Raw genomic sequence first — 12,005 nt, forward strand, 5'->3', positions numbered from 1 at the left:
GTCACTTAAGGAAAATATAAACTTACTTTACAAATGAAGTACTTTGCATTGGAGCACACTATTATAAACTCCCACTGATGTGTTTTCAGTCAAAAGGAAACCAAATGAACTGTTAATGACTCTTGAGCAGTGCCTTTGACTCTTACCAGGTTTGCAAAGATAAAACGGTTTAGAGATCTGTTAGTGTCTTGTCCTTTGTCCTAACAGAGGATCTGAATAAGTCCCTTCAGTGAGCAACATCCGCAAAATGCACAAAAATAAAATGAAATGAAGCACAAACTGCTGTGGTTCTGGTGCAGAACACAGCACGGTAGTTGAAGAGATTAATTCTGACATTGCTGAAGGGCAGAATTGTTCGTAAATTTTAGCAATTACGTTGGAGGTAATCCTAATAACAGTAATACCAATAATCTGAAGTCCAGTGCAGAATCTGTGCTAAAATAACCTATTTCTAGTTGTTATTTCAGCTGTGGTTTGACAGTGAGATCGCAAGTTCCATTCTTGATGACTCTCAGCAGTCAAGTGAATCATGTTTTACTGTTTTCGTATGGATGCAAAAGGTAACTTGTTCTAATCTCTTACCTTTTTTAAATTTTAGTTGTTGACCTCCTTTACTGGCGAGACATTAAGAAGACGGGAGTGGTGTTTGGTGCCAGCTTGTTCCTGCTGCTTTCATTAACAGTGTTCAGCATCGTGAGTGTGACAGCTTACATTGCCTTGGCCCTGCTTTCTGTGACCATCAGCTTTAGGATATATAAGGGAGTTATCCAGGCGATCCAGAAGTCCGATGAAGGCCACCCGTTTAGGTGAGATTTTTCTTTTAATTAAGAAAAAGTGTGTTGTTTTGGGGAACGGCAGTTTTGGTGCCATTAGAAGCAGTAGATGACATATGCCGTAATATGTTGCATAATAATGTAAATAGTCTGTACTGAAAAATCTGTTACCCAGCCTGTGACTACTCTTCTTTCAGCTTTTCTCAGTAGGCATACACAGTGATAAAGAAAACAAAATGAGGTTTCCTTTGGAATGCTAGAGTTACATTACAAAAAATTAAGTACTTGAATCAAATGAAGTAATAAGTGTTTTAGAATGGCATAGTCTTCAGAATGTGAACCAGTGGCAGATGATGTACAAAATCTAAAGAATACCCAGCAGATGTAGCACTTCCAATGCAATATATGTAGCAAAAATCAGCATAAATGTCACAGGGAATATCTTTATCTTTTTGGAACTTGTTTTTTAAGAATACTCTTAAAATGAGATGTTTTACTATGAAGCAGCAATAGCTGTGTTCTCCACATGCAAGGGTGCCTTGTCATCAGCAGAATGTTCATTGCAGCCTGCTCAGATCAGAAATCCAGAAAATTGGACTCTGAACTCTAAGGCTTGAGGAGTTGAATCATAGGATTGGTTCAGGCCCTCAGAGAGGACCTCTGAGCAGTTTGTGATGAGTGAGCCAAGTCCTTGGGGCATGTCTTGTGTGCACTTCCTGCGGTGTGGGAACACGGTATCCATGGCATCCATCCTCTCCTGCGGCGAGTATGGTGGTGCCCACTATTGCGGAGCTGCATCTTAAGAGAAGTAAAAACTGATTAATGTGTTATTACTATGTGCATGTTTCCTCTTCCCATGCCAGCCCTGTTTCACACTGCTCAGACTGGCTTCTCTCCTCTAACTGACCAGTGAAGCAGTTCAATCTCAGCTTCCCTTGCCCCTTTCAGAAACTCCCGCATGCCTTCCTATTTACAGCTCTTTTACTAATTTTGTGGTGTTTCTAATTATTCTCATTGTTTTCCTCTCATCTTCAGTAAAGCGGGCAAAATGTTTTCTTGGGTTTACCTCCATTCCTCCCTGACTATGTGTAGTGGACCATGTACCCAGAGAAAGCCAGTCTGTGCCTAGAACAGCTGTGAGAAAAACTGGGAAAAGAGGGAGTATTGGCTTTCAAGCTTAGATCTAATGTAAAAAAAACACATCTGAACAATTGGCAACCATATTCAGTATAGCAGTGTGAAATACGTATCTTCTTGTAAACTCAGGTTTCTGGGTTTGTTTTGGTGGGGTTTTTTAACCATCAGGGCCCTGTATGGCTCTTGTCATTCACCATCATTAGGGTGAGTAATTCCCAGCAAAAATCCTGTTGGAGCTTCTACCCAGTAGTGCTCGTCAGTATCCAAACAGCATTTCCAGTTTACCAGTCAAGTTCTTTCTTTGCAAGAACAGGCAGAACTTTTCCTACCTGAGCTCTTTCTGCAGTTTATTTCTAAAAATACTGATTTTCATAAGAAGCTTCCAGGCGTTTTAGTCCAACGTACGTGGTTGCTTACTTTTTATCTGTATAGCTTCAACTACAAGAAGGGTATTTTTAGTTGAATTTAGTTGGGCAGTGAAGAGCACATCCATGAGATCAGTTTCATGTATGATTCAGGTACCGACTGTCTGGCTGATGAGTTGAGAAGGGTGTGCAGACTCAAGCCAAGTGTGGATGGCAGAATGTAGCCTTGAAATGGCTGCCCTCTGTAGTTACCATTTAAAGTATTTTCATTTGTGCCGGACTTGCCACAAAGCCATGTTTTAGCTTCACCTTCAATGATGTACATAGGAGCCTCCACTGTGCATTTTTTATTTAAAAAAAAATAAAAATCAAAACCACCCCAAAGCAGAAATGAAAGTAAAAGTTTAACAACTGTAGTAACTGTAAAATGAGCGCCCTGTTACAGATGTGCTGCATTGCTCCATCCCTCTCCAACATGCAAATTAGATAAATTATTTTCAATTTCAAGATACTAAATTGCGATAGCCGCTGCAGATACAGATAAGAGTAACGCTGTAGCGTAAAGAACGCTTAGCCAGATAGGAGCTTATATCTTTCTATTAAAAGAACTGCTGTCACTAACTGTAAGGATTTTTTTTTTCTATTTTTTTAAGCAAATGATGAAAGACTTGCTCATTTTACTGTGCCTTAGTGTGTTTCTTACAGCATAATGGTGACTTCAGAACGGCCTTCCAGTGGTATGAATGAATGTTACTTGTGCAGGATTTTTTCAGTTTGAAAAATGAAATACCAAGTCTGGTAGAATATCAGGCTGCCTCATACAACAGCAAAACCTGAGAATAACACACACAATGCCCCCCAGCCTGGCTGTCTGTCATTGTTGTAAGTGTTCTAGATTACAGCATATGCTGAGGAGTAGGAAGAGCCTTCATAGACCAGGCAGCGTATGGCCAGTGGTGCTGGCTGCTGGCTGCTCGCGAGCCTGGTCTGGTCACACCTGTGTGTCAGCCAGTGCGCCTTTTGTGTGTAGGCCAGGTAAGACTGTGTGTGACTTAATAAACGCACTAGCACAACATAGGAGTAAGAAAGAAACATTTTTTCTTTTCTTCTAAGAGGTTGTAGGGTTGGGGTTTTTTTGAGGTTGGCTTTTACTTTCTAAGAGTAACTTAGGTTAGTTCTGTTCTACCCTTTTGGCATTCCTGATGAGGGAAGGTTTCTGTTTTTATAACATAAAAAGAAGGTATGTTGATATTGCATATATAACATCTATATATTTGATACGCTTTGACAACAGTCTTTACAGTAAAGTCTCATAAGCCCTTCTTTCTTGCAGGGCCTACTTGGAGTCTGATGTAGCTGTGTCTGAAGAGCTTATTCAGAAATACAGTAACGTTGTGCTTGGTCACGTTAATGGCACAGTCAAAGAGCTGAGACGTCTCTTCCTAGTCGATGACTTAGTTGATTCTCTGAAGGTAAGTTTGCTTCAGCTGTAGATACAGCAGCCTTGTGTAAATTCCTTGCTGACCTAGGTTAGCAAAGCCCAGTAGTCCTTGTAAACATGAATGAACAATAGCATCTTTGGCTCTGTATAAGTAAAGAATGAGTGTTAGTTTGCTTTTTGGAAGTAATAAGCCTTTTTGTTTTTCAAGAAGTATAGCCTTCTGTTAGCCACGGAGCTGAGTATAAAGTTCTGTGTGCAGTAGTAGTGGGTGACTTTCTGCACTTTATTTTGACAGTATAATAAAAACAGATGGAAAACTGAAATAGTTTCTGGCTGCATGCAGTTCAGCTGTTAAACCTCCTCGCTAGTGCTCTTAATACAGGCATTCAGAATGTGTCACTAATATATATTTGTCCTTCTTGAAGACCTGAGTTTTGGGCTAGACTGCCACAGGTCTGGTTTGGTTTGGGTTTTGTGTTTGTTTCTGTCCAGAGACCAGCGTGTGGTTAGTGTACCGATCCTTGCCTTAAACAGGAGGAGTTCCTGTGTCAGCCTCTTTTGCTGGGAGAGTCGGGGGCTGAGCAATGCCCTTCTTTTACCAGGGAGGTGGACACTTGTTTCAGTCCCTGGGTTTGGGTGTGACTAGCTGCTGCTTCTAGTGATGCAAATCACTGCAATGGGTTTTGCAGGTTACCTTACCTAAAGTGTGCAATACTGCTTAACAGGTATCTTGAATATGTCCAAGTAATATTTAATGGAATTTATTGAAGGTGGCAGAGCAAAACTGACAGTGAAGAATAGTTATTAAGAAAAAATCTGGGGGGAAAAAAAATAAAAATATTGGCTGAAACCCCTTCAGCTTTGTTCTGTGAGAATTATATTCTCTCCTTTTAAGCTAATCGTCTTTCTTCATTTTTCAAACAATTGTTTCCTTTACTGAGTACCAATGTGTTGTCCATTTCTTTTTCAGTTTGCTTAATCTTCTTGAAATAGTTGCATTTATCTTCCAGTAAATCCCTTACGTACTGCTTTATAAAGTCCTTTGAGTTGTGGGGTTGGGGGAAGGGCTTTCGAGTGACAGTTGGAGAAAAATAGGAAGGCTCTAGAAGTCTTTGTTATATGTGTGGAATAGAAATTGGAGGCAGATCTCGGGATCTTACGCAGAGTTTCTAGACCCAGTTTCTTGTTATGCTGCAACTTGATCATAGAGTTTGTGCCAGGAAAGTTGTACCTGATGCTGTGCTGGTCTCCTGTAGTGGGAGTCCTTTCCCTCTGGAGATAGGAAAGATTATAAGGCTGTTGGGTTGTTTCCTGGGGTCTGCTGTTCATGATAAAGATAAATTTTCTCAGAAGGGAAAGAGGAGAATGGGATATTAACCCCAAGGTTTACTGTAATAATCTTCCTGATCCTAAAGGGTTGGCTGTAAATTTTTTTTTTTTTTTTTAGGGAGGTGGCTGTGCATTCTTACTTTCTGGTCATTTTTCTGGATGTGATTGATATTGCTGCAGTCGTTTTATGGTAAAATGGCTTAAATAAGGCCATTACTGGCTGTGCCTTGCCAGTGTTTCCACACAGGGATTGCATTTTGATGGCTAAATCCTCTCGCCCACTGCCCACCAGTCTGGTCTGTGAGAAGCTGTGTCTCGCCTTCACACTTGAGTGACTGAGTACTTAGGATTCATCTCTGCAGCATCTCAAGGCCACAGCCTTGACCAAAAGAATTGCTGTTACATGGCTAGAATTGCATTTTGATAACTTAAACTGGATGTGCAAGGGAGGAAGGGAACATATTCTTTGTTTATTGTGTTTAAGGGCATTGAGTTTCAGTGTTCAAAGAGAAGTTATTTTCCTTAAGTCATGTTTGGATCTGATTAAACAACAAGCATCACAGAAAAACTTGCACTCACAAGGTCACTTGTATTTCTTTAATAATTAAGCCCTTTGTGATATGTTCCTTCATCTGAGTTATAAGCATTTCCACACCATTTGTTTAGAGATCACAATCCCTTACAGTAAAGGAAGCAGCGAACAGCCAACTGCTGTTCCAGTTAACACTGTTTTAAAAATGAGGCCTTTCAGAGGAATTATGTTAGAATTAATTCCAGTCAGAATGTCTTTAAGGCACTAATCACTTTCCAAATACTATGGTATATAGGAAAGACATGTTTATTCAGCTGAACTAATTAATTTCCCCTCTCTTCTTTTGACATATAAAATGTTTTATGTAGGTTATTTAGTCTTAATTTATCATAGTAGAGAGCAACCCTTACATGAAACCAGGGAATGCCAGGACAGTTCACAAGCACAAGCGGCTGATTTTGAAGGGTTTGTGCCTGAGCCTGAGGAGAACATTAAGATGCTGGGGTCTTACGTAATGTAATGGCCCTGGTTTAAAAATACCTTGGCTTGTGTAGTTTAAACATCTTCACTGTAGGAAACAGCATGTTTATGTATAATTAAAAGTTACAGAGCTTTAATTTAGAAAATGTCTGCAGGTCAGTTTATTGTGTGTAATAGTTCTGGCTGTAAAATGTCTTGTTAAGATTTTTTCTTTTTTTATTAAACAATGCTTCAGTCATGGAAGTCTTAAAATGAACTCTAAATATTTATGCAGCAGCAGAAGTTCCTCACAGTTCTTGAGGAGCAATTCCAGAGCAGCCCTTGCCAGAGCCCCGGGAGAAACCTGCACTTTATCGTGATGGATAGCAGTCTAGTGCTGCTTCCCCAGCTGCGCGGTGGTAGCCATTCCGACAGTGGGGCACAATTGCTTTCAATTTTCATTGCTTAACTGATGTTTTGAGAAACAGAGCTCTTTGCCATATTTGAACTGGTTTAGAGTAATGAAACTGACACATGCACATCTTTGGATTTGCCATTACATTGCAGCATGCTTTGGGTACTGGGGAGTCAGTAATCATTGGAATGAGGTAGGCAAAAACTGTGTACCCAATGGAATGAACCAAGGGGTTTTTACTGGTTTCCTGTATCGTAACATTCAGGCTGAGCTTGGGCCCTGTGCTTTCCTTGTGTCCCAAGTGTGTGGGAAGAGCAATATTATCTTTGTAGGTCAATCCTGGGATGCCTTCTGCTTTTTTTTCCATCTTAGAGCTTAAAGTGTTCAGACGTGTGTTTCAGGGGTAAGCCTTTTTGCATTTGCAAGGTTCTCTGAGTTTGTCTCATTTCTAAGGGGGGAAAAAAAGAGACCAGTACGCCAGTGTGGGATTGAGATCAGCTCCAGTCAGTCCCAGGAGTGCTGTTTTACCTGTCAGAAGGGTGTGAAGAGAGATGGGAGTTGTGGGAGCTGGGGGGTCTGAGGTTTTTGCTGAACTTCATTTACTTTGGTAGCCCCAGCCTTCAAAGTAGCTGTCCCTCATGGATGCGGTAGAGAGGGGGGTGGCCTCGCTGGGCTCCGTGGTTCCCTCTCCCGCCTCGTGTGAATAAGTGAAGTGGATTAGAAGCTGTGCGTGTACCACAGTTCGTCGTTAGACCCTGATGCTGCTCTGGAGAGACTTTTGGAGAAGCAGAGCCTGTGTCAGTCAAATGTTAACGCCTGGATTTTGATCTTTCTCAGGCCGTAAATTCAGTGCTCACTAAATAGGATTGGATAGTTCTGTTAATTGTTGGACTTTGGGACTGGTTCGTATCTGTTACCGCTCTGCTTACATAAACTCACATTTTCTGCCTTGGTGATAACCTCCCGCAATATTACTGAACTGTCACCAGACTGGGGCGGTGCTTAGCTTCGGTAGCTGTGTTTGTGCAGGGAGATCCTGGATAGCTGTCACGATGCTTTGCTGTGTGCGCTTGAAGTCGACATACTTAGTTTATATGGACCGCGCAGCCTGCAAGGGAATTGTTCTGAATGGTCACAAACTTGGGGGCTTTTTGCTGTAGTAGAGGTTGCTGACTTCCCTCCCGTGGCTGGGGAGGGGGACGTGCTGCGTGCACCGGCTTGCTCTGAAGGGAAAATGCTTGCTCCATTAAAGTGCCTTGTGCAGAGGGGCTGGCAGCCAGCTCTCACCCTGGCATTGTGGGGAGCAGAACTGGGCCAAGGTTTGAATGAATCATGAGGGAGTTTAGAGAAATCTGCTTTATTTTTCTTGATAAACCTGCCAAAATCCTTCAGCCGGAATGCAGTTGATGGTAACATCGCAGCCTTGCCTGAGGGTTAACTTTGTGCCCCTAGTGCTGCTTGCACTGCATCTGGGAAGAGCTGACAAAGAGCTGCATCACTTGCAGTTAATCCTCCTGCATTTTGAATGGGATCAGCTCTGAATGCAGCTCCTGAAGTAAACTTCATGTCAGTGCAGGGCTCATGCAATTAAACTCATAGTGATTGTCATGCCCTTTCCTGTTGTTGGCTGTTGATTTGGTTTGGTCTCTTACGATGGATTGGTCTCTTATTGCATCTTATGATAAGCTAAAGATGGGTGTCGGGGTACATAACTTGGCTGCAGGCTAGAGCCCTGCCTACACCCGCAGTCCTTTGACATGCGGTTTTTTTCTTTCCAGTGCTTTGTATCCATTTTTTCCTTGCATGTTCCTCCAGCTTACCAAAGTGCTTCACCTCCGGTGGTTAATTGTGCCCAGGCTTTCTCTCTCTGATGCCAGCAGCAGCCTCCCACCATGTCTGTCCAGCTGTTGGCTAATTTGCAGTGTTTTGCACAGAAAATAACCAGATGTGCGTAGTTGATTAAGGAGCTAGGGGTCTCATCTGTGTGCTCCGCACAATACAGAGTGTAATTCAGTGCTTAGCCAGGACTAAGCACTGGTAAGCCCAGTGTTTCTGACATCCAGATCCTGGCTTCTGTTCAGCTCCTTACAAGCTGTGCAACACTAGAAGAAACTGGCTGATTTTCCTCAGGGAGGAATCCTACACAGAAATAGAGCTGGCAGCCTTCAGCCCCCGCCCACCCCGCTATAGGTCAGAGGTGTGCTTGGGACACTCTCCACCTGGCGGAAGGCTGAGGGGCTTGAGCTTCTGCAGACCTTTGTGTAAAGCTGGTGAAGCGCACAGGGAGCTCTGCAAGTGCAGGCAGCAGCATGGTGGTGGGGGAGGAACCCCCGCTGGGTATGAGTTAGGGGCTGGGACATGGAGCCAGAAATTGTGGCAGTGTGAGCAGTGAAGCAAAGGGATGGCTTTCCTTCTGAGTTACTCTAGGACTCAGAGCCAGCTTCCATTTTACGGCACTGTTCATTCCTCTGTCTCCTGAATTTTTTGATATTCAAAGCTCTCCTATGTTTTCTTTTAAGGGAAAAAAGCCAATCAAGCCAACCTTGCTACTTCACCTTCCACACAGGTTTTTCCCCTGGTGTGACAGAAACCTCTGCCTTGCCTAGTCAGCGCTTCACCGAGACCTTTGCTGAGCCAAGTGCGATTGTGATAGCTTGGCGCTGCTGGTTGCGCCACAGCCCAGAGCGGGATGCGCTGGTGTGCTGGCTGCTGCGCTGCCACGCAAACAAACGACCTGCTTCTTTCTGGCTCTGTCACCCAGTGCTGTGTCACATGCCAGCTCTTTAACCTCTCACTTGCCTGCCTAGTTCCGTCTTTTCAAAGGGTGGGAGGTAGGAATGGCGTTTGCCCATCGTTAATAAACGCGGAATTGGAAGTGCTGTATGAATGCAGAGGGCATTGAGCGGCCACTGAGTACTAACAGTGGTCACTGCTGACTCGGGCTGAATTCAGCCCGATGACCTAGACTATCCTATTACTGAGCCCTTCAGCCATCGTGTCACTCATCTATAATTACATGAGATGTGCAAGGGGGAAGTGGCGTTTGGGGCATTTTAGTTTCGTATGTGTTTTGAGAAGGCCCCTCACTGTTGTGACTGGTATGTTCTGGTGACACAGACGCCGGGCTGACATGCTGTTTTTTTCCTTTTTAGTTCGCAGTGTTGATGTGGGTATTCACCTATGTCGGTGCCTTGTTTAATGGTCTGACATTACTGATTCTGGGTAAGTGTTTTGAGTTGCGTTAAATACTGGCATACAAAATAACTCTGGAAAAGCACTGAAGCTGCTCAGTACTGTGAGGCTAAACTATTCCTGTGTTCTGGAGCGTAGCGAGATGTTACAGTTCTGTGTCCTGTTTCCAGGACCTTGATAACACTGCAGAACAGGCCATTTTGGATTGCTGAATTCCTTGAGATTGTCAGTTTTCCAGACCTTGTATCATTTGAAAGCAGTTGTGGTTGTGCTTGTCCCTATCAGGGTCAGCCTGACTTGAATACCGTCGCTGCATTGAGCTTTGGAGGAGGTACAAAATTGCCCCTGGCCGTGTCCTGGCGCAGACACTTTTATTTCTTGCACCCCAGAGCAGGCTGGCCTCAGGTGGCAGAAACCGACTGATGCTGGCAGAGGCCTGAGCATCCTTTTAGAAGAATTTGCATAACCCACAGTGGAAAAGTGACCTGTGACTAGACTTACTGTACTGTTAATGAGACCTGGAGAACAGCCCAGCTTCTCCTTAAGAGGGATTATTTAAATTACCAGCCAACAGTTTTTGTACATGGCTTAATTATATCTTTTTCTTGCAACCTTTTGAAATAAATGTCAAGGTGTAGAAACTAGTCTTTGTTTTACCTGAACACCATCCCTTCCGTCTGTTCATACCTTTGATGTGCTCTTTTCCAGCTTTGATTTCACTCTTCAGTGTTCCTGTTATTTATGAGAGACATCAGGTGAGCGTTTAATGTGATTTGTGAAATGTTTCATAAAATTGGCTCCGTTGAAGCAAAGCTACAAGCAAGTAAAACCAAAATTTGTTTCAATCTTCGAAAATCTTTAAAGCCTTTAAAAGATAGGCCTTTAACCAGGAGTCAGTGCTGGGGCCAAGAAAATCAAGTTCACTTTGAAGTCCAGATTGCGTGTGCTTTCCCCTCCTCCTTTTTGGTGGAAGTGTAAGAAGGCTTCCCCAGCAAACAGTTAGAAAAAAAGCCCCATTAACCTGGAGGCCTCCTCTCCTGATCCAGATTGGGTCAGGGCTAAAAGAGCAGCCCGCACAGTCAGTCCTGATGTAAGTACTTTTAAAACAATTTCTGAAGAAACCTCTTTGGAGCTGATCTTCAGGATTCGTGTCCTGAAGCCCTGTGGAGTTTGTAGCCCTGGCAAAAAGAGGAGGTGGGAGATGCCTGGCACAGTCCGGTGCCTCTCCAGTGGAGAGACTAATGTAAAAGTAAGAGGTAAGAAGGAGCCAAAATAAAATGCTTATGATTAAATTCTAGCTGAGCTTGAGCAGGGACTGTCTTCAGCAGGTCATAGCACAGGAGGGGGGAGGCCAGCTCTGGCTTAGCCGTTCCTTCTCCTCTTTCAAAAACAACGCTGCTCATGGAGGCCAGCCTGGGACTTGGGAAGGGAGGCAGAAGGGGCCAGAGCAGATGGCGGAGTCTCCTGGGCTCCTCTCCGAGCTCCCAGGAAAGGACAAAGTACGCTGCAGTGAAAGGAAATCCTGTAGCCCCAAGGAAAGATGACGGACAATTTGTGTGGCTTAGCTTGGTCTCCTCAATCCTCTTGACAAGCTGAAGGCTGCTCTCGGCAGGCATAAGCTGTTTAGGAGGCCTGGCCCATCTAAGCAGCTTTCTTCTCCGCGCTGCCCGTCTGCCCCTCACCGAGGGCCCAGGTTGCGCGCCCTCGAGAAGAGGCAAGGGAAACGCTGGTGACCTGTTCGGTGGAACGTGCAGAAGCCGGGGTGAATCTGTTTGGGTATTTGCCTGCTGTTCCCTGCCTTTGTGTGCACGCCTGGAGGCAGACGCTAGGTAGGGTGTGCTGAGCCTGAAGCCGCGGGAGCTCTGGCATCAGACTTGGAAATGAGCGCGGTTGAGCCCTTCCATCCGCCAGCGGTCTTCTGTGTGAGGCACACCGCGGTGCCTGCTCCCGAGCTGGCTCTGACACCTCTCATCTTCCATTCCAGGCCCAAATTGACCATTATTTGGGGCTCGTGAACAAGAATGTCAAAGACGTGATGGCTAAGTGAGTTGGTTTTTTTGTTATTTCACTTTATAACGTTTACAGTTCTTGGTATGTCTGGTACTGCTGTGTGTAACAAATGCATCACGTGCGCTAGTCCTGGGAGGAGAACATCCTTTGTTTGATTTTGGAATGGTTCCGAAATCAGCTCCTTTCTTGCTGAGGCTGTTAATCCTGTATTATTTCTGATAGAATTCTGTGTATTTGAAACCGCTCATGAGACCCTCAGCAGCTGCACCCGAGGGCTAAATGAAGGAGAATTTACCAGTTTTGGTCACCGTGATTGTGATCTTTATGTGCTGCTGTTTTTAAGACTGTGTTG

At 44.1% G+C, this 12,005-nt stretch overlaps 1 protein-coding gene across 5 annotated transcripts in view; it reads left to right on the plus strand.

The window, feature by feature from the left end:
- Window positions 1–12,005, plus strand: part of RTN4 (reticulon 4) — a 47,990-nt gene that overhangs the window by 34,179 nt on the left and 1,806 nt on the right. For all 5 annotated transcript variants that reach the window (XM_056356911.1, XM_056356912.1, XM_056356913.1 and 2 more), the window contains 5 exons: window positions 599–806; window positions 3,609–3,747; window positions 9,604–9,673; window positions 10,352–10,398; window positions 11,628–11,686. In XM_056356911.1, coding sequence (XP_056212886.1) covers window positions 599–806; window positions 3,609–3,747; window positions 9,604–9,673; window positions 10,352–10,398; window positions 11,628–11,686 — 523 coding nt within the window. The remainder of the gene's footprint in view (window positions 1–598; window positions 807–3,608; window positions 3,748–9,603; window positions 9,674–10,351; window positions 10,399–11,627; window positions 11,687–12,005) is intronic.

The sequence above is a fragment of the Falco biarmicus genome, chromosome 12 (genome assembly GCF_023638135.1).
Source record: "Falco biarmicus isolate bFalBia1 chromosome 12, bFalBia1.pri, whole genome shotgun sequence".
Lineage (NCBI taxonomy): Eukaryota > Metazoa > Chordata > Aves > Falconiformes > Falconidae > Falco > Falco biarmicus.